This window comes from Adiantum capillus-veneris, chromosome 1 (assembly GCF_014529385.1).
Source record: "Adiantum capillus-veneris isolate H3 chromosome 1, ASM1452938v2, whole genome shotgun sequence".
Taxonomy (NCBI): Eukaryota; Viridiplantae; Streptophyta; class Polypodiopsida; order Polypodiales; family Pteridaceae; genus Adiantum; species Adiantum capillus-veneris.
The window spans coordinates 180493187-180515411 of NC_140931.1; the positions used below are offsets into that span (position 1 = coordinate 180493187).

The 22225-nt window shown below is 48.1% G+C and overlaps 1 protein-coding gene across 5 annotated transcripts in view; it reads right to left on the reverse strand.

Annotated features, from left to right (window-relative positions):
* LOC147466099 (uncharacterized) overlaps positions 1 to 22225 on the reverse strand; it is an 87644-nt gene that overhangs the window by 13339 nt on the left and 52080 nt on the right. Inside the window, exon 2 of one of the 5 annotated variants that reach the window (XM_086523830.1) lies at positions 8541 to 8573. The exons of 3 other annotated variants lie outside the window; for them this stretch is intronic. In XM_086523830.1, coding sequence (XP_086379956.1) covers positions 8541 to 8573 — 33 coding nt within the window. Of the gene's footprint in view, positions 1 to 8492; positions 8574 to 22225 lie in introns of all 5 variants that reach the window. One more of the 5 variants, XM_086523844.1, reaches the window with a different exon arrangement.

Below are 22225 nucleotides of genomic sequence, written 5' to 3' on the forward strand. Positions count from 1 at the left end.
TTAAGTGGCCGGTCACTTTTAAGTGACCAGCCCTTTATTAATAAAATAAAGCAAGGCTCTAAAAATCCAACGCTAAAAACCTACGCATGGGCTGAAAACAGCGCACCCTCTCTCTCCTCTCTCTAGAAAGCACCAAACTCAGCGATCTTTCTCTCCTCTCTCTAGGGCGCCAAGGCCTTGCTTTTTCGGCTCTATTCCCGTCGGGTGCCAGGGCTTATAAAAGGACAGCCAGCATTCAATTTCGCAGCAAGCCGGAAGCAGCAAAAAGCACTAGCGCTGGGATTCTGGAGCAGAGGCTTGCGACGGAATTTGCAAGTGTTCGCGTGACGACTGAGTACGGAGGTCGATTCTCCGAGCAAGGAGCGACATGTATAAGGTGTTGATACGCATTGAGAATTGTTGCCTTGTGTGGTTTGTTTTGCAGGAATCTCCCGTCTTACGGGAAGGCCCTACACAGGAAGTACGGCTTCATGCCTAAGTCCCTTACGGGAAAGTATGGCTTCGCGCCTAAGTCCCTTACGGGAAGGAACGGCCGTGTGCCCAAGCCCTTTACGGGAAAGCACGACCTACGGGTCTAAGATTACAGAACGGAGGGGTTTCCTCGGGTTCTCGTGCTTGTATAAGAATTCTCCCTGAATAAAAGAATACTCTTAACGGGGGGGGGGGGGGGACCAGCCTATCTTCTGGTCCCCAATACTGTGTCGATCTTCTCCCTTCTCTCATGTTTGCAAAGTATTATAATTTTCAGATTTTTTAAGTGCTCGTGTGCGCTCCCGATTTGTGACAGGGTGTCCAAGTTTGTTACAGAGGTATCAAAGCACATAAGGATTCTTTTTCTACGGAGGATCGGATCCTTTTTTTTGCAGCACACAGCTTTTGGGAAAAAATCTTCGAGCCCCGAACCCGGACCTATTAGGCACTTCCACCTTTCATACATCGCGCATCGAGCGCGGTCCCGGCTTCATCGCTCTGTCTTATAGGGCATAAAGCCGTAAAGAATCCCAGATTAACATGGATTCTCGTGAAGAATCTGACAGAGAGACACCTCTCAGTGGGAAGGCAAAGAAAAGTTTGAAGATCCGGCACGGGAATTGAAGGAAAGAATGAAGATGTGGGCAAAAAAAAATTCGGACAAGTTTGCCAAAACAGAGTACAAACGTATATTGTAGATTGACATATGTGTGAACAGATTGATTAAGTACTCCAAAGACCCGAGATTGGCGAAACACCTGAAGAATTACCCGATTAATAGGATTTACCCGAGATGGCATATGGCCATCACTTCTCCTGTCAGGTAGGGAGGAAAGCCGAAAAGATAGAGTGCAGAAAAGCTGAACCTCTACTCGCAGAGAGACATGGACAAGCACTCTTGAAAAGAAGCACTCCTACAGAGCCAACCAATATGACTTCCTCGAAGACAAGATCAAGAAACAAAAGAATTTAAAGAAGGTGGACAGTCAGCTAAATTTGAATCCTTTTCTGGGTTCTGAGATGCTTGAACATGGTCGTCCACTCTTCTTCTGAGGAAGGAAGCTCCAGTTACATGGTTGAAATTCAAAAGGATCTTTATTTTCTTCTTGGTTGGGAGTACGGACGAGATATATGAACTGCTTGGATGCTTATTGCGAGAGATTTTGGAGCTCTTTTCTACCAGCCTCTTCATTTAAGAAGGTCTCGAACAGTTTGAGCGGTTTTGCCGCGGACTTCCTACAGAGATCCGAGACTATTGCTTGGAACAAAAGTCAAAATCAATTCAAGAATTGATGGGTCATGCGAAACGGGGTTTTGCGATACATCCGGGCAATTTGACTTACCCCACTGATGAGATCTTGACTCAAAGAACCCAACAGACTTCTAATAATGAAAGTAGAAAGAGAGTTCCCAGGACAAAGAAAAGAAAGATACACGTCCCTGACTGACTCTTAGAGAAAGGGCTATCTATCTCAAACAGGGGAAGTGTTTTGGTTGCGGGGAATTTGGATACATCTCTACAAAATGCCCCAAAAAGGCACAGCAAGGACAAACTGAAGACAGGCCAAAGAGTTCTAGAGCTGCAAAGGAACGTGGCAGAAAAGGCAGATGAAAGCAAAACTGGTACCACATTGCGTGGGGTCCAAACCGAATCAGATGAACGAAAGTACAAAATTTTGTCACCCATGGGGCAAAGTGAAAGATCAAGAAGCCCTCATTTTTCTTTGATGGAGGAGCCGAGGCCAACTTCTTGAATTGGCGGCTCGATTTGGAATTACACCCGGCGGGCTGAGGCCACAAGCGGAGGCAGTTCTAGCGGCAACCGGACGGGATGTTGCCATTACACCGATCATTGGCAAATTTCGTTTGCAATGTCAAGGGTATTTAGGGCACGAGGACTTCTACGTAATGCCCTTAGGAAGGTTGTGAACTTCTCCTCGAAATCCCTTGGTACCACAAGAACAACGCCGTGGTTGACTATCGGATTGAGAAAGAGACTTTGACAACTGAAGGGCAAAGAGATTGTACTCGATGAAAACTCAGTGTCTTTGCTCAATTTTTTGGAGAGAACTGAATGATGATTGAAGGACGAATATGTTTGAACTTGATAAAGAACGACAAGATTGCTTTTCTCAGGGCCTGCCAGGCGAGTTACCACCATCTCGTCCTGAGGATCATACTATTGATCTGATACCTGGAAGCACACCACCGAACCGGCCACCTTACCGTGTGAGCCAAGCACAGAATGAAGAGATTATGAACCAAGTGAAAGACCTCTTGGAAAAGGGTCTTATCCAGCCGAGTACTTCACCCTACTACTCTCCGGTGTTGTTGGTTTTAAAGAAAAATGGATCTTGGAGAATGTGCATTGACTATAGAGCTCTCAATAAAATCACCATCAAGAACAGATTTCCGATTCCGAGGATCGATGATATTCTTGGTAGATTAGAGGGATCCTCTTGTTTCAGTAGGATCGATTTGGAAAGCGGATATCATCAGCATCGAATCGCGCAGCTTTTTGGACGAGCTTCGGTTTATATGCATTTTGGTGATGCCTTTTGGCCTTACCAATGCTCCAGTGACTTTTAACCGAATGACGGATACGATTTTCAGAGAGTACAGATCTTTTGTTGGCACTTTCTTTGATAACATTATAGTCTTCTCCAAGGATGAGACAGAACAAAGACAACATCTGCTACTACAAGTCTTTCAGGCATTGCGAGATCACAAGTTGGTAATCAATGCTAAGAAGAGTAAATTTTTCTTACCGGGGATACACTTTCTGGGACACATCGTCTCTGCAGCAGGAGTACAGATGGACCTGAGACTATACGTGATTGGCCCTGTTTGAAGAATGTCCATGAAGTTAGAAGCTTCTTGGGATTATGTTCTTCCTACCGGCGGTTCATTAGAAAGTTTACAAAGGTTGCTTCCCCTTTGCACATTTTGACACAAAAAGGAGTCCTTTCCTCGTGGGGACCCACAGAGGTGATTGCCTTTCAGACTTTGAAAGAGAAATTGACTACAGGACCAATTTTGACTTTGCCAGATTTGCAAAAGTCATTCGAAGTATATTTTGATCCTTGTGGTCGTAGTCTGGGTGCGGTCTTAATGCAAGAAGGCCATGTCATTGCCTATGAGAGCCGATTGTTTTCAAGGCCGGAATTGACAGCACAGATTTATGAGAAAGAGCTTTTGGCGGTTATCCATGCTCTTACTCAGTGGCGACATTACCTACTCGGAGCCAATTTTATAATCCTCATCGATCATCAAAGTTTACGCTACTTATTGTCACAGAAGCAATTTTTGGAAAAGCAGATGCAATGGGCTGACGCCATGTCACAATTTCACTTCCAGATTGTCCATGTACAGGGACAACAAAACTTGCTGACAGATGCTTGTCCCGGAAGCCGTTGGTCTTGGCTATTTCCGCAATTCATCATAAAAGCTTCGAGGACATGGTCGATCAGTACGCCATAGATCCAGATTTTTCGGATGTATTCACACGAATACAGAACGGGGAGGTAGTAGCGGGATATTCCATACGGGATGGCTACTTGACGAAGAAAACGATGTTGTGCGTTACATAGCCGTTTAGGAAAAAGGTTCTAACTGAATGCCATTGTCCACCATTTACAGGTCACCGCGGCATTGACGCCACCTTGAAAGGTGTGGAGCGATACTTCTTTTGGCTGAGACTCAAGAAGGACGTGGATGATTTTGTACGCAGTTGCTTGGTATGCTAGAAGGTCAAGTTTGGCATGCATAAAGCAGAGGAATTGTTACAGCCTTTACCCATTCCCACCCGCCCCTCGGAAGGATTTCATTTTTGATCTCCCGAAGACACAGAGTGGGCACGATGGTATCTGGACTGTCATTGACAGATTTAGCAAGCAAGCTCATTTCATTTCGGTGAAGAAAACAATCAAGCTGGATCATTTAGCGAGACAATTCATTGCCCAGATATTCAGATTACATGGCATGCCTGAGACAATCGTCTCTGACAGAGATCCCCGATTCACGAGTTTGTTTTGGAAGGCTATTTGGGAGAACATTGGCACACGGTTGCTGTTCTCGTCATCTTTCCACCCGCAGACAGCTGGGCAATCTGTGATTGCAAATTCAGTCGTACTGGATTTATTGAAGTCTTACATTTCTGATCAGAAGACTCAATGGGAAAAGTTTTTGCCCTTGGTGGAATTTGCCTACAATAACACGATCCAATCTTCGAGGGGGAAGGCGCCATTTGAGATTATTGAAGGTGTTACGAAGGTTCCACCCTTCCTAAGCACGAAAGATAAGATTTTTGAAGCCGACCAGTACACGAGGGACTTGGACACTACTTTTGCCAAGGCCCAGGAGGCTTTAGCGAAATCTAAGGAAAGACACAAGAAGGCAGCAAATCGACACCGTCGCGATTTGAAATTAAAGGAAGACGATTGGGTGCTCTTACATTTTGAAAAGGCACGCCTGAGAAAGAAAAAGGGAAAGGAGCGGCTTTTTCCAAAGCTTAGCATGAGATACTATGGCCCTTTCCAGATAAAAGAAAAGATAAATGATGTCTCCTTTAGACTGAAGCTGCCCAATACCTGGAGAATTCACAATGCTTTTCATGTGAGTCTCTTGAAGCCTTTTAAAGGTGATGTGCCCAATGATGGGGATCCATATGAGCAACCCGAAGTGGAGGAAAGCGAGGAGATAATTGTTCCAGAACAGATACTAGCACATAAAGGTAGAAAGATGAAAGGTAAAGGATTAGGCGGTTCTTGGTTAAATTCAAGAACTATCCTGCATTGGATGTGAAGTGGATGGAGGAGGAGGACCTAGCAGATACTCCTCAATTTGTGGAACTTTACCTTGAAGCATTCGGTTTAGCATAGTCTACTCCAATACAACCCCGATTTTAGCATGGGTGAATCTAGTGCAGTGGGCATGCACAAGAGGAGAGTCACTCCGCTCCTTTGTAAACAGATTACCTTGATTTTGATATAGAGTCACCGATGTCCCTTTGGGTTTCAGGGATACTGCTGGGCTGACAGTATTCTGCTGTATGACTTTATGAACTGGAATTCCCGAAAATGAATATGATATGAGATTGATTGATTTGTACTTGACTTGTTTGAGTGCAGGAACTGATAGACAGAATACTGCAACATTTCGGGCTCATAAATCTCTATAGACATGATTGCAATATGGATTAGTTAATCGGGCATTTGTGAGGTCCCGACTGGATCTGGATACGATTGCTAAATACGTTGTTGATTAATCATGGTCTGAGATTTGGGCCAATACCTCTTAATCTTGACTTGGGGTGTCCAAGTTTGTTACACACACCAAGTCAGGAATCACTTAAAATACTTCACAACTTTAAAATCACAATTCAATTTGGTCGACATGGCCAGGCGTAGTTCCGTGCCCAGAGGTACTGGCCCCAAAACCTGGCGCCCCTTTCGGTATTTCTTTATTATATTAATGCTTGAGCAAAGTACAACTGCCGAAGGGGTCCTTTGCTCCTAGACTCTATGTCCAAGAGTGAGGCCCCTTGGGCTTATTTATTCTTACAAGGGATGCCCCAAGAGTAGAGCCCCAAAAGCTTCCAAACTTAAAAGCAAAAGTCCCAAAAACATATGTTGAAAAATCTGCCAAAAAAAGTACTCAGCACAATTTACGGAAATCCATACAAGCTGCCACGTCAACACCTGTCAGTGAGTGCAAATCCAAGAGATCCGTATTGTCTGTTCACGTCAGTAGTCAACACAAAACCAGGAAATCCGTACTGCTGCCACGTGGCATTTGTCAGCGTGAAATTCGGGCTGCTTGTCCGTACAATTTTCTGCCACGTCATTAACTATGTTCGTAGGTGATCATGCCACGTCACAAAATTACTGCTGCCACGTGGCATTTGTCAGCGTGAAATTCGGGCTGCTTGTCCGTACAATTTTCTGCCACGTCATTAACTATGTTCGTAGGTGATCATGCCACGTCACCATTTTGTGACATGTACCCACAGCACCTTCAGCCACCAACCAGCATTTTATCATCAACATCTCAGCGTTTTAGCATCTGCAACCCAGCGTTTTCAGCAAGCAGTTTTCAGCATGTTCATCGCCGAGCCGGTTGCAAATTCAAGCCCAGCCCATCAGCGTTTCAGCTTTCCAGCCCATCGCCGTCCCTATCAGCCCATACCCTCGTCGCAATTGAAGATCCCTCAGCATCACTAGCGTTTTCAGATTTCAGTCCATCATCATTCTTAGCGTTTTCAGATCTCAGCATTTAGCCTCGCAGTACCTCCCATTTACTGCAATTCCCATCAAGCATCTCAGCATCTAGAACCATTGTACCATCATTTGTGCAATCTAAAGCAAATACCTCCTAGCAATAGAGAAGGTGTCCCTTAAGAGGGGGGTTTGGGACCCCATTTGGTGTCAATCCTCTCTCTCTCTCTCTCTCTCTCTCTCTCTCTCTCTCTCTCTCTCTCACACACACACACACACACACACACACAACACTTTCACTCATAGTTTGTAATCTCTTTTGTTTTGGTCTATTGCACAACTCTCATGAAGTAAAGGGGGGCTCTCTCTCCCCTTCAATAAAAGAAACTTGGACACGAACTGAGCACTCATCCTGAGCATTCACCATCATTCACTTCCGCTGCACATTACATTGGTATTAGAGCTCTTTGGTAGTGTTTGGATCATCACTCAAGGAAAGAATCATTGAGAACCACATAATTTTTTTTGCTTGGTTGTGATCGCACGTAACCCAAGACCACTTGGGCGTGTCGATCCCTAATCTGTATTTTTGAAGAGTGGCAGGTAAGAAAAGAAGGGCTTGCCAAGCCTTCCCTCGTTCCTCTTTCCACTCATTAAGAGCGGACCTTGCACTTAGGGGTAGGCCAATCGACGTGCGGTGGGAAAAAGCAACCTTGGTGTGAGCGCAAGGCCGGGTGCACCCGCAGGAAGGAGTTGAGCTTGGGTAAGAGAGGCTTTGCTTTTATAGCTCCTGGCAGCCAACGCGAATAGAGGTGATCCTCTCGACAAGAATAGGGCTGAGTGGGGGCTCGTTTTTGCTCCTGCTAAAACGAGAAAGGAAGTGGGGTGCCCTGGTTTTTGCTGCTTTATTTACATGTGGCTGTCCACCTATTAAGTGGACGGCCGACCTCTTTTAATAAATGGTTTCAACTTGTTAAACACTCAATAGAACCTTATAAGATGCTTACACAGTCACAACCCAAGCGTCCCTGGATGCAGCCTCATGCACAAATGCAATGCTAACGTAGACCTCTTTACGGAAAAGTGTCTGATTTCACGAAAAGCAACCCACTTCTTAGAAAGCATCTTTTATTCCTCCAAGTTTCCTCTGAACCCATCTTCATTCAAGTGCTTGCTCATCCGTGTGCACAATTCTAACACAATTAGGAATTTCCTCCCGACTATGGAATAATCCCTTTCTGATGCCCCCGTCACCCACCTTGTGACGCATCAAGAATACCCATCACCTAGTCCTTTCTCACCAATCTTATGGTACGATCTCCTTCGCAATGCTCTGTCACCTATCCTATGACGCATCAGAGATGTCCGTTCCCATATGGTCGAATACTTCTTCCCAATGCTCCCTATCACCATCCGATGTGACGTATCAAAAGTACCCGTTCTCGGTGGCCTTACAAATATTCCTGTTCATGGTGCTTTCGGCATTACTCTGAATGACGCACTAGAAATGTATGTACTCGGATGTCTCCAGTAAGAAAGACCCTCTCCTTATAAATCCAATAATTCATATAGAATTATATTCCCTGGTGTCCCAAGCAAGAGAACCCTCACTTATAAATCCAATAATTAATTTAGAATTATTTTTTTGTCAGATAAAGCTAATTTAGCAACAGCCTATGTCGTTCAGAGCTTTCTTATTACAAATAAACGCTAATCTATTCTAAACAATTTTCGAACAATGTTCCAGAAAAGATCTATGTGTTGTTGTAGATCCTTGACTTGAAGTGTCCCAGTCTATTACACTACCATTCACATCCGCAACAGAACCATCACTTTGATCTTTGACATTCCCACCTCTTGAAAGAATTGTAATCTCCCTCGATTACACTGCAAAACAGCCAAAGGACAGAAACTTTCTTCTGTAGACAATGACTCTATGTACACATATACTAGACTCCAAAAAACCAGCACTTCTACAAAGACATCAGTTACTCATCAATCACATTTCTGTCGAGGGTCTCTCACATACAAATCATGATCATTGTAACATATTTGCAATCACATCCAGACCGCGTTGATCTTTTCATCGATGTCTCGATCTACTAAATCTCGTTCTTATCATCAGATTCATAACCTTTCTTTTCACATTTCAAGCAAACCATGCCCATGACCATCCCCACAAGATAGTATATTCACAGAGCATGCAGTTCACAAATCACACACTTAGTTCACATTGAACACTGTGTTTCAATCATTCAATCTAGCCATCTCATTTAGTCCAAAACTCTTGATGCAATAGAATCATATTTAGTTCTCATTCACTTAGCCATCACATCCATATCTCGTTGATCTCTACTAGATGTCTAGATGCACTAAGTTCATATTATTTATCAAATAAAAGGTTGCAAACATTTCATCTTTCTCTACATGTCTCTAGCAATACACACATGAAAGAGCACATGTCATCGATTCAATCAAGGAAATTTCCAATTCAATGTACATATTTTCATAAAGTCCTTCCGCAAAAATATTGTTAGTCTCTCAGTATCCATAAAATCTCAAGGAGAAATTAGTGACTTTATTCAATCTAGGCAATCTATGACAAAGGAGTGGAGTGGCTCCCCTCTTGTGTAGTCCGCACCGCACCATATTCAACCTGTTGATTCATCGGTAACTTTCGGCATGGACATTGTTAACAATCCAAAAGCTTCAAGGTTCAACTCAAAATTAAAGAGAATTTGAGAAGTTCTCCTCCCCCGTCCACTTTGCATCGAGAGCCAAAAAGTACCCTTGACCAAATTATCCAATGGACCTAGCTTACCTTTCTGTTCTTTTCTAGTGCCTGTGACCTGCTGATAGGCCTTGCTAGCCTCCTTGTCCACTGGCACCTCAATCTGATTGGAATTCTCAATAAACCCTCAACTAATTCCCTTGCTTCTTTGGAACTCTCGGATGAACTATCAGTTGATTCCCTTACTTCTTTAGAATCTTCTTGTTATGTCCCGCTCACGGGAGAGGGGATCTAGTCCAGATGCCATCGGGATGGGCGTCCAGTGTCCGGGCGGACGTAGTGTGAATCCGGCCAGTGTGGCCGGCCATTATTATAACAGGGAGGCCAAGGCCTCATTTGTAGTTATCAACCCCCATTGGCAAAGTGCCAGTGGTTAGCCCGCGAGGTCACCTCAAGGAGGTGAGGCCGGGTGGTATGGGACGCTCGGTTTTACAGGTGCACGCCTATGTCCTCGGACGCTGCCCAAGCACGGGGGAGCTGCCGGATGGTGGCTATGGTCGGGTGGTTCGTCCGACGTGTATCTGTAGGCGGTCTGTGTAGCCGGGAGATCCATCCCCTTGTTCGTTTCATGGTATCAGAGCCGGCTTGGCTACACGAAGGACTGTGTGCACACCTACAGACTGATTTAAGTCGGATAATTACCATTTCATGCAATTTTTATGAATTAACTCTTTACTCGATTGTTTTCTTCTCATGAGTATGTTTGCAGATGAAATTTAATGTTTTTTTTTTTTGCTGATTTTTGACAAAATTCAGCAATTTAACAGGTGGGAGTGCTGAAAATCAGAGGATTCTTACCGAATTTACTGGTTTTCAATCAAAATCAATGTATTTTATCATTAACTTGCTGCTTTAGATTAAAATTTAGCATATGGTATACTTTCAAATCTCTCTGTAAGTCCCTCTGTGCGAAGCATAGAGAGAGAGAGAGAGAGAGAGAGAGAGAGAGAGAGAGAGAGAGAGAGAGACCTCTCTCTGTTGCAGCTTGCAAAGGGGCATTTTGGAGGAGAGAGCGCGTTCGTTTCATGAAAGCCAACGTGGAGTTTTTTTTGCAGAGCTGGCTCCTACTTGGAGCCTGTGTTGCTTGTTGGACACGAGCCTCCACGGACCAAGGATCTCATGCGCTGCCTCTCCACGCGTCAGTAGTCTGGCCCACGCTGCCTTCGAGAAAACCCACGCTGCCTTGTTTGATTATTATGCCAAGTGGTCTTTTATTTTTAAAAGGGCCAGGACACTTAAGTTTTTTAAATAAGTCTGAAACTTGAGTTTATTAAACAAACTCACTTACAGAGACTTATAAGTTGCAGGAAACTCACTTTTGGGCTCTGTTGCTTCTCTCCCACCACTCCTCTCTCTGACCTGCTCATGTTCCCGCGCTCCCGCCATCACCTGCTCGCCTTCAGACACTCACGCCAACACCTGGAGCTCCTCGGCGTGGAGCTCCTCGAAGTTAACTTTTTCGCGACCGAAAAGTGCAGAGAGGCCCGGGTTCGCGTGAAAATTCTAGTTATTCACGCACTTCGCCATGGATTCCTCCAGTTCAGATGTGCAGCTAACGACGCACCAGGTAATATCCAAGTTCCATTCACCATGCTCTCTACACATGGATTACAAGTACTTTCCAGAGTTTCGACCAGCGTGTTACCGCTCTGGAAAACGCGAACGTTCAGACAAACATTCGCTTGGCCTCTCTCGAAGGGGTCGTGCAAGGGCTTAGTTCCCGACTCTCTACTCTCGAAAATATGGCTCAGTCGACGACTGCGCGTATTTCCGAGGGCGAAACCCATCTCCAGCAATTGCGGACGCAGATTGCTGCTTTTGGGCGTTCACAAGGTGGTCTGACTGCCACAATTCTGTACAAAACTACAAATTTCTCAGGTGAAGAGGAGTGTACGGAACTGGCCGTAAATAACTGGCTGCACCAGTGGACCACATACTTTGATCTCCATGAGGAGCATGATGAACGGAGGATTCAGACGATTCCTCTTTATCTGCACAATAAGGCGCTTACCTGGTGGCATGACATGATAGAGAAGCCTACGACGTGGGCTGACTTTTGTGTGAAATTCAAGAGGGATTTCGCTAAAATGGACCCTTCGAAAGCTTATGCCAAACTGCAGAGTCTTTCGATGAAAACTCTGTCTTTTGATAAATATACGACAGCTTTCACAGAGGCGCTCACCTTCTGCAAGGTGGATTCTATGCACGTTGTGCACATGTATCTACTGGGATTGCATGAGGATTATCGTTGGGCCTTAATTAAGGACAAAGCCCCGAGTGACGTCGAGGATGCAGTGGCAAAGGCCAGGACGTTTCATTTAATAAATGGAGCGAATTATGAGAAGAAAAGAACTGCAAACCATCAATCCGGTGAGGGTGCTTCGAGGAAGCCGCCCCGATTCCAGCATAAGTCCAAATCACCGCCGAGATCTTCTCAGGAGAAGAAGAAAGCCAGAAATGCTTCAGTTGCTGATGCAATGAAGAAAGGGGCTTGTTTCGGATGTGGCCAGACGGGTCACCAAATCAAGGATTGCCCCAAGAAGAAGAAGACACAGAAACCGCAAGGTCGTCCTTGGGTTCAAATTCACGAGATCTCAGGTAACTCTGATATTGTTCAAGTTGAAATCCATCATTTAGCGCACAGTTCATGCACTAACTGTACTTTTAGCACCAAAGTGTTTGATAAGCACGATCTTCTCCATTTCCCCGGGAAGATCAATGGTCACGACGTGACCGTACTCCTTGATAATGGAAGCTCACACAATTTTGTGGATGAAAAATTGGTGCAGAAACTGAGCCTGCGGACGCGGGACAGTGACCATGAGTATCGCGTGAAGATGGCTCGTGGCGTGGATACGGATGTATGGAATCGGATGGTTCCAGACTTGTCGCTCGAGCTGGCTGATTACAAAGAGAACCTGGATTTCCACATCATGCGCCTGGACAGAGCAGATGTTATTTTAGGAATTCCATGGTTTTATGATAAACAAGACTCATTGCATATAGACTATGTACATCACCTCTCTTGTTTTTGTTAAGCAGAACATGCTTCATGTATCTGTGTCGCTTTGTAATCAGAAGTCTATAAATAATGGTTTTGCAATACCAATTGTTATTGCTTTGGAAATGTATAAAGAAATAAAGTCTTTTGATGTTGACTTTTATCAATGTGTACCATCTGCTTGGTTTGATCCATTAGTGCTTGGTACTTTTGTCACTGAATTTCGTAAAAATGTTTCATGTTCTTCAGTTGAACTTGGGGATTCTGACGAATCCAACCTTATCCGAGAAATCATGACTGATTTCGAGGATGTTTTTCCTGATGATCTACCTCCTGGCTTGCCGCCTTCGAGAGGAGAGTAGATCATGGCATTGAGTTGGTGGCTGGGAGTCAGCCCTTCTCAAAGCAACCCTATCGGTTTAGTAAAACCGAAGAGGATGAGATTCAGCGGCAGCTGAAGGATTATCTCGACAGGGGTTTTGTTCGGCCTAGCAAATCCACGTGGAGAGCGCCAATGCTACTTTCTCGAAAGAAGGATAACACTATGCGCTTCTGCGTGGATTACAAGGGGTTGAATAAGCTCACTGTCAAAAACAAGTTTTCGCTCCTGCGCATGGACGATCTGATAGATCGGCTCCATGGAGTGTTGTATTTTACGAAGATAGACCTGCGATCACGCTATCATCAGATACGGTTCAAACTCCTAAGACAGGCTTCCATACGCGTTATGGTCACTACGAGTTTTTGGTCTTGCCTTTTGGTTTGACCAATGCTCCAGCTACGTTTCAACAGATGATGAATGATCTGCTGAGACCATTTTTAGGCAACTTCGTTGTTATATTTCTCGATGATATCTTCATCTACAGCCGAAGTTTGTCTGAGCACCTAATGCATTTACACACTGTTCTCGAAGTACTGAGAACTGAGAAGCTTTACGCTAAGGCTTCTAAGTGTGAATTCTTAAAGAAAGAGCTTCTGTACTTGGGTCACATCATTACTCGCGATCGCATTCGCGTCGACCCTGAAAAGTTGGGTAAAGTGCGAAATTGGCCCATTCTGAAGAATGTACGCCAAGTAAAGTCCTTTTTAGGCTTTACTGGATTCTTTCTCAAATTTATCAAGGATTACTCTAAAGTTGCTGCTCTGCTTACGTAACTTTTAAAAGGAGGGGTGAAAGGCCGAAGACTTCGGGCCCTCATTGTAAAGGTAATCCCCCTGTTGTCTGGAATGAGCGTCTCGACGAGAGCTTTCGGACACTAAAGCACTGGGTGACTACTGCGCCAATATTGTACATTGTGGATCCTAGCAAACCGTTTGTGTTTGAAACGGATCCTAATGATTATGCTATTGGTGCGGCATTATATCAGGATGCACGTCCTGTTGCATTTGAAAGTAAGAAGCTTTCTGACGCTGAGATGCGTTATCCAACGTATGAGAAGGAGCTTTACGCCGTAGTCCACGCCTTGAGGAAATGGCGGCCTTGTATGGCTCTACGTTTGTTGCATGGACAGATCATCATTCCTTGCGCTGTATCTGTGATCAGGGTGATCTCAGAGGCCGGAAGGCTAGATGGGTTGAGCTTATGCAAGAGTTTGACTTTGAGATCCGTTATAGAAAAGGATCCAGCAAAATCGAGTTGCCGATGCACTCAGCCGGATTCTTGAGGTCAATGCCTTGTCTATGGCTGAAATCTCGACGGATTTCTATCTCTCTCTCCGAGGGCTATGTCGTTCTGATGGCCATTTTGGCAAGATATGGAACGAGGTCAAAGCGGGGAATGACTCGCATACAGGCTTGGGTGGTCCGAAGAACCAAGTGAGTCGTGCTGGAGAGATGAGTCAGCGACAATATTCCATTAGAGGTGGACTACTGTTCAGAAATGGTAAAGTCTGCGTGCTGGAAATCGATGAGATTCGACAAAGCATTTTGTGCGAATGCCACGATGTTCCTAGCGCAGGGCACCCAGGCATCCAGAGAACTTTGGCTTTGGTCAAGCGATATTTCTATTGGCCAAGAATGCGCCCTTACATAGAGAGCTATGTGAAGAGATGCGCTCAGTGTCAGGTCAATAAGGCGGAGCGTCTTAGGAAATCTGGCATGCTACACCCATTGGAAATCCCAGATGCCAAGTGGCAAAGTATTTCCATGGACTTCATCGTTGGTTTGCCAAATACTAGTCGGGGCAATGACGCTATTTGGGTTCTGGTCGATAGACTCACAAAAATGGCGAAGTTTATACCAACGAAGTCGACAGTAAAAAGCCATGAGTTGACGGTTTTATTTGTTGATCAGCTTTATAAGCTGTATGGTCTCCCAGAAGATATCGTCAATGATCGAGATACTAAGTTCACTAGCCGATTTTAGAGAGATGTGTTTGCTCATCTTCAGACGAAGTTGAGTATGTCGTCTTCTGACTATCCTGAGTCCGACAAACAAACTGAGAGGATGAATCAGACGTTAGAGGACATGTTGAGAGCCTATGTTCCTCATAGGCACTCTGACTGGGAAAGGTATCTTCCACAGTTAGAGTTTGCCTATAATAGTAGCAAGCATTCTGCTACTAGATTTAGCCCATTCATGTTGATGTATGGATTCGAACCTAAATCCCCAATTGCTATTGGCTTAGAGAAAGTCAAGGAACGCCAAGCTCGTGATTTCCTGTATGACATGCAAGAAATGCTCGAATTAGCTAAGGATAGTATAAGAACGGCTCGTGATCGAGTCACTACTTATGCTAATCAAAAGAGGTCTCCAAGGACTCTAGATGTGGGACAATGGGTTTATCTGAAGATACCCAAGGATTCCTAGACTATGCGAACAAGAAAGCATTATAAGCCTTTAGCTAGATATTGTGGTCCGTTCTTGATCACAAAGAAAATTGGCCAAGTTGCCTACAAACTGGCTCTTCCTTCAGATGTTAGTGTACATCCAGTGTTTCATGTCAGCCGCCTTAAAGTCAAATTGGGCGAAGCCGACGTTGTTGTGCCTATCAAGGAAAATGTATGGCAAGATATGCAAACTGAGTATATTCCTCGAGAACCAAAAGCGGTTTTAGATCATTGTACCCATCATTCACGTCAAAAGGCTTATGACGAGTACTTAATTAAATGGAAGGGTCAATCTGAAAGGTTTGCTACTTGAGAACCTGTTAGAGCTTTGAAGGCTCAGTATCCCCACTTCATTGATGAGGACATCAATGGTTCTTAAGAGGGGAAGTATGTTATGTCCCGCTCACGGGAGAGGGAATCTAGTCCAGATGCCGTCGGGATGGGCCTCCAATGTCCAGGCGGACGTAGTGTGAATCCGGCTAGTGTGGCCGGCCATTATTATAAAAGGGAGGCCAAGGCCTCATTTGCAGTTATCGACCCCCACTGGCAGAGTGCCAGTGGTTAGCCCGCGAGGCTAGGAGTGCGCGAGGTCACCTCGAGGAGGTGAGGCCGGGTGGTATGGGACGCTCGGTCTTACAGGTGCACGCCTATGTCCTCAGACGCTGGCCCCAGCACGGGGAAGCTGCCGGATGGTGGCTATGGTCGGGTGGTTCGTCCGACGTGTATCTATAGGCGGTCTGTGTAGCCGGGAGATCCATCCCCCTTTTTTTTTCCAAGAAAAAGATCCTTCTATTAGTTAATGAAAACTGTCCATAGGGCTACAACCACCTCTGCAAGAGAGGGCTACAACAAGCATGATGGGGAGACTCTCCCAATGACAAAACAGCATATATACAATGAGGCTAAATCAAGAGATGGGAGGAGGGAAGAGCCACACAGGTGGACAGTAGTGCCATTTGAGCACCCCCTCGACAATGGTGTAGAAAAGAGAAGGGCGCCAGAGTCGAAGGAAAGCCTCGCGGCGATCCCGCGTGCGGTCGGAGCTGCCCTGTAGTCCCTCAAGCTGTCCTCTGAGAGTATGGATCAGCTCTAGCCAAAAGTCACGAACAGTCTCTGCTGGTGGCACAGGGTAAGCCTCAAAGATGCGGAAACAGCAGGCCCGCCAGATGAACGAGAGTGTCAGGCTACTGCGATGAGCTCCCAACACTCCTCTCTCTCACTGCACCACTCCTGTGGAGTAAGCTCTGTAGCAGGCTGGAGTGTAGGACGCCCCCCCTGTATCACTATCATCCTGCTGGTGGAAGATAGCTCAAACTGAAGTGCCGGGCCCGTGAGGGTAGACCAAGCCGCTGCTCCCCAAGTGTACTGTCGAGCCGTGGAGAGAGCAGGCATCAGCCGAAGAACTCGTAGCCACACCTGTTGGGCCGAGGGACAGTCCGACAGTGACGCTGACTCTCCACCAAATGGTCACAAGCTGCACATGTGGCCGAGAGACCACTATGCACTAACCAGCTCCCTACTGCTGTGGCTCTATGTGCGACCAGCCACTGAAACAAGGTGACTCGCCTCGGCTGTCTGGAGTCCCACAACCTCTCCCAAAAGTCTGCCAAGAACTCGACTGTGAGACCCTCCTCCTGCCAATGACGTGCTGCAGCGGGGAGGGCCTCTCTCTGTGCTGCTAGTATATGACGTCCCAGTTGAACAGTGTACTGAAAGAAAGGGACTCCTGGGTGGTCTGCAGAAGAGAACGGGTCCCTCCATAGCCACTCACCATGATCCCATTGTACTCGTGCCAACGGACAACACTCCCAAGCCCATAGCCTCCCGTGTCCTGTCTCAAGAACTACTGGGTCAGGGTCTATGACGCAGGTCCTCCCACAGATGCCCACTACTCGGATCCTCTGAAAACAGCACTCTGCTACCTGCGAGGCCTCTACTGCAACTCGCTGTAGTCGTCCCCCACCCTGAAGCTCAAAGAACAAGGTTGAGATAGACTCTGAGCAGGCCCTGACTGAAATGAGAACCTCCAGTCGTGTGAAGGCTCCCATCCACCGGGGTACTACTGGCTCGAGAGGCGTGGGCCACTCAGCTGGAACTAACTCTGTGATGTCCTGACACATGCCCTGCACCTCCGCTGACAAACCTGTGAACTCTAGCCAATCACCTAGAGAGCGCGTTGGACCTGCTGCCATGGGACCCCAAGAAACATGAGGTCGACTACCAACCAAGTGGCCTCTCAGAGTGCTAACCATGGGGTTCCAGACGAGGGGCTGCCGTAGGCGCCCTTCCGTGCACGTCGGCTGTCTCTGCTCCAGGCCACGCCGTAAGAGCTCCCAAGATCGGAGCAAACTCACAGCGAAGCGGTCCTCTAATCTCCTGCTCAAACCAACTCGGCGCAACTCTGTAAAGATCCATCTGGTCGAAGGTTGCCAAGGGCCTCCTGACTGAGGCACCCTAGCACGAAGCCTCTGCAGCAAGAACTCCTTCCAAGGCTCCTCTCCTGGAAGAAGTCCTCTGACTACGAACTTCCCAAGAAGGGCTCTGCTCTGCTATGCTGGATCAATGATCCCAAGCCCTCCCTGAGAACGAGGAAGTGTGATGACCGACCAAGCCACCTTGGCTCGGGCAATCTGAGTGTCACGACCTGACCAAAGGAAGTTCTTGATCAGCCTCTCTACCTGGCTGATACAAGAACTCGAGAAGATCCAGCAAGAAGTGATGTACCACATAGTCGCCAGCAACACCTGGTTGGCAACTACTATACCAGCCAGCGAAAGTCGTGCTGAGCTCCAATGTAACAGCTTTCTCCTGATGGACACGAGAAGAGGAGCAATCTACTACTCGGGGGACAAGTCCAAACCAACCTGACAACCCAAGTACCGAACTGCAATCCCTAGGGGAATCCACTTGAAACCCTCGCCTGGCATCCATCTGGCACAGGAGCACTACCAACCGAGAAAGCCACTGTCTTTCTCCAGTTGATTAGTGCGCCCGATGCACAACAGAAGGTCTCCAAAGCCTGCTCACATCTGTGCAGATTGGCCTCCTGGCCCTCTAAGTACAAGGCTGAGTCATCGGCAAACTCAGCGTCCAGTAGCTCATCTCCCCGAATAGGGAGTGCTAAGCCCCGCAGACCAACCTATTGTGACACCAAAAATCTCCTCATCGCCTCCGCATAGAACAGAAAGAGAAAGGGGGCAAGAGGACAACCCTGTCTGACCGAGCGTGTGAGCATGAAGCGCTCACCTCTACCTCCTACCAAAAGCACCTGACTGTGAGCCTATCTGTACAGAGCTGACACCCCTCTGATCCAAGCATCTCAGAAGCCCATCCTGCGTAGAGTGCCCTCTAGAAAGTCCCAGCCAACTCTGTCGTATGCCTTCTCAAAATCGAGAAGAAGAATCACAAGGTCCTCCCCACGGAGCCGTGCCAGGGCAGAAGCCTCCCAGAAAGTGAAGTTGTTGTCAAGGATACTGCGTTCCTTGACAAAACCTCATAGTAACAGGGAATGGCCGTTTTCAAGTCTCCGTTCCCCGTTCCCATTCCAAGTTCCCGTTCCGAATCCCCGTTCCGTGTTTCAAACGTGAGTACCCGTAACAGGGAATGGCATTTTGTTGCGCGTTCCCGTTCCCCGTTCCCGTTCCGGTTTCGCGTTCCTGGTAACTATGCAAAACCTGTCTGAGTCCCATGTATAAGGCTCTCCAAAAGTGGCTGAATCCTCAAACTCAGAGCCTTGGCAAGAATTTTGTAGGCTGAGTTGAGGATGGTGATGGGGCGCCATTGTCGAATCTCATCCAAGGAGCCACCCTCCTTTGGAATGAGGTAGATCAGGCCCTCACTCATGCTATCAAGCATCACTCCTGTGTGCAAAATGTACTGAAAGGCACTACAAAGATCTGGGCCAAGCAGGTCCCAGTACACCAAGAAGAAGCTGGGAGTCAACCCATCCTCACCTGGACAGCTACCACGAGGAAGGGCCCTAAGAGCCGTGTGCAGCTCCTCAAGCTGAAGTGGCATCTCTAGCCTCTGGCGCATCTCCTCTGTCACAAGACAAGGCATCTGTACCCAAACCTGCTCCCTACATGCATCCTGCCGCTCTGACTGTGGCAATCACGGTAAAAGTCAGTAGCAACTGCACGCATATCCTTGAGCTCACAAGCAACTGATCCATCGGGTCTCCTCAACTCATTGACCTTGGCATGCGAGTGCCGAGGTCCCACTGTCTCAAAAAAAGCCCCAGTCACTCTGTCACCCACCTGAGTCCACTAAGATGCCTGTCGGTGGAAGGCAAACTCATGACGCCTCTCCTCTGTGCTAGCAAGCTCCTGTCGAGCCTGCTGTAACTGCTCCTCCAACCATGGACTGTCTGGATGCTGCTCCTGCATCCTCTGTAGTGAAGCAATGCTTCATCTGAGACGCTGCTCCTCCTCTCTCGCTGCAGTCCAGCGAGCCAGAGACTCCTGAAGAAAAAAGTGGCTCAGCTGAGCTAGGCCTGAGGCCACTCTGTCTGCAGGTGGAACCTGGTTGTCCATGCCCTCTGTCCAAAGAGCCTCTACCCTCTCTCTGAGTGTTGAGTCCAACAAGACCCGCTCTGGGATGCGAAGCATCGTCTCCCACTCCTCTGCCTGTCTGCCACTGTGAGGATCACTGGTGCATGGTCCGAGAAGGAAGTCCCTGCCAGGATGCCCACTGATCCCCCCAAGTCACTGAAGTGGTCACTAGTGTAGAAGCGATCTATCCGCAATAGATTCACTCCTCCCACTCTGCGGTCCGATCTAGAGAAGGCAAGACTGTCTGGAGGCCTCACAAAGCCAGAGTGCTGCCATGTATTCGAGACCCTCAAAGTCATACACAACCTCTCCCAAGCTGCTAACTCGACTCCATGCACAGTAGCATGGCTGCCTCCAATCCTGTCAGAAAGGTCCTCCAACATGTTGAAGTCCCCTCCTACACACCAATGGTCGGCCTGCGGCAAAGACTCAACAATCTGTGACCAAAACTCTGCACGAGCACTCGCCACATTGGGCGCATAGATGTTCAGGAAGCCCACAAGGCCACCCTGAACCTGCATAGTAATCCACTGAGCCCTGCCTGGCACAATAATCCCTCTGCCCACAATGGCCTGCTACAATGAATTCGCAATAGTCATACATACCCCACCCTGGATGCCTCCAGGTCCAAAAGCAGCTGAACAAAAGGTATCATATCGTCCACGCAAAATCTGACCACATCGCCGAATGCGGCTCTCACACAGATGGTGCTCCTGAAGCATAAGGAGATCAATCTCTCCTCCCACAAGGCAACGCTGAAGCTCCTGACGCAATCGGCCCCGCTCTCGCTAAAACTGGAGCCCACCTAGTCCCTGTACGTTCCATGAGACGATCCTCATGGTGAGCGAGAGAGAACAGATGCTGCCGCAGCAGCAAGTCGTGCTATCTTCGAGGCTGGCTTGGATGGGGAGTAATCCGCATCCGAGCGTCCTCTAGATAGGCGAGACTGCAGTGAGTGCCTAGCCCAAGCCCAAGCCCAAGCAGAACAAGCCGTGCGTAAAGCAACCTCCTCTGTCCAGGAGTCCTCATGAATGTATACATAGCAAGGCAAACACTGCGTATCCGCAAAGAAGTATTCCACAATGTACCTACATCCTGCTGTGTCTGGGGATGTCACCGCAAACTTGGCCAATGGCCACAAAGTCTGCAGCAAATCTATAACTCCAAGTTCTCCCATGTGATGAGAGAACTCGAGAACTTGTGTATGCAGCCATCCCAACACTGAGTCGAGGGACCACTCTGTCTCGGCCCTACCACAAGGGGGAAGGAGAAACCAACTGCTGAGTCCAAGGCCTCTGTCCCCCTAGCAGCGAGGAACAAAGCATGGACCCTGAAGCAGGCTGCCTCGTGGTCTGCTGCAGAATCGCCGAGAAAGCGAGTGAACCCGTAGTCGAAGAAGTCCCAACGGCATCGAAGGTCAATGCTCGTCAGACCACGAGGGATAGCTGCAAGGGAAGGTGTCTAAATCTGCAGAGGGGGCCGCAAGAAGGGCTGACCCTCTCTCGCTAGGCGACTCGTCGCAAAAGCGCTGCCAAGAGATCTCCTAGCCGCCGAAGAAGGACCAGTCTCCTGAGTCGACTGTGGAACTGGAGCAAGAGGGGGGGGAGAAGGAGCTTGGGGGGGGGGGGGGGGGGGGGGGGGGCGGAGGAGAAGAGGGGCGGGATGGGGCGACAGAGGAAGAGGGGCGAGGTGAAGAGGCGACGGGAGGGGGGGGGGGGAGGGGGGGGGGGGGGGGGGGGGGGGGGGGGGGGGCGGGCGGAGGAGAAGAGGGGCGGGATGGGGCGACAAAGGAAGAGGGGCGAGGTGAAGAGGCGACGGGAGGGGGGGGGGGGGGGGGGGGGGGGGGAAATGAGGAGGTAGAGGGGAACTCTGAGGGGGAAGTGACTGTCGAGGGTGAAGCGGAGGTGGAGGCTGGCGTAGGGGACTCCTCCTGCTCAAGAGGACCAAAGCAGTTCCCCGTGGGAACCCACTGCTGCTGAGAAGGCACCTGGGGGCCACTCTGAGTGCCAGGCTGTCGCTGTGGCCCCTGGCGTCGACGGCCACGGGTCTGCTGCCACCCCTCCTTCACTGGAGCCCCAGGCTCGGAGGGTGGCTTTGAATCTGTGCGTTGTGCCGTTGACTGTGGCTGCGGCCCAGCCCTCGTAGGCTGGGGCTGAGGCTGCGGTGCAGGTCTCGGCCTCCTCCGTGGACAGGCCTTCGCTAGGTGGCCAATCTGTCGGCAAATGAAGCACTAGTTCGGGAAGCCCGAGTACTCCACACTCTGTCTGAACCAACCCCCACTCACCCAAGGCAAAAGGATGACCTTCGGGAGCGTGTGGGTATCTCTGACCAAAACTCGAACTGAGGGGATGCCAACCGCCTTGGCAGCT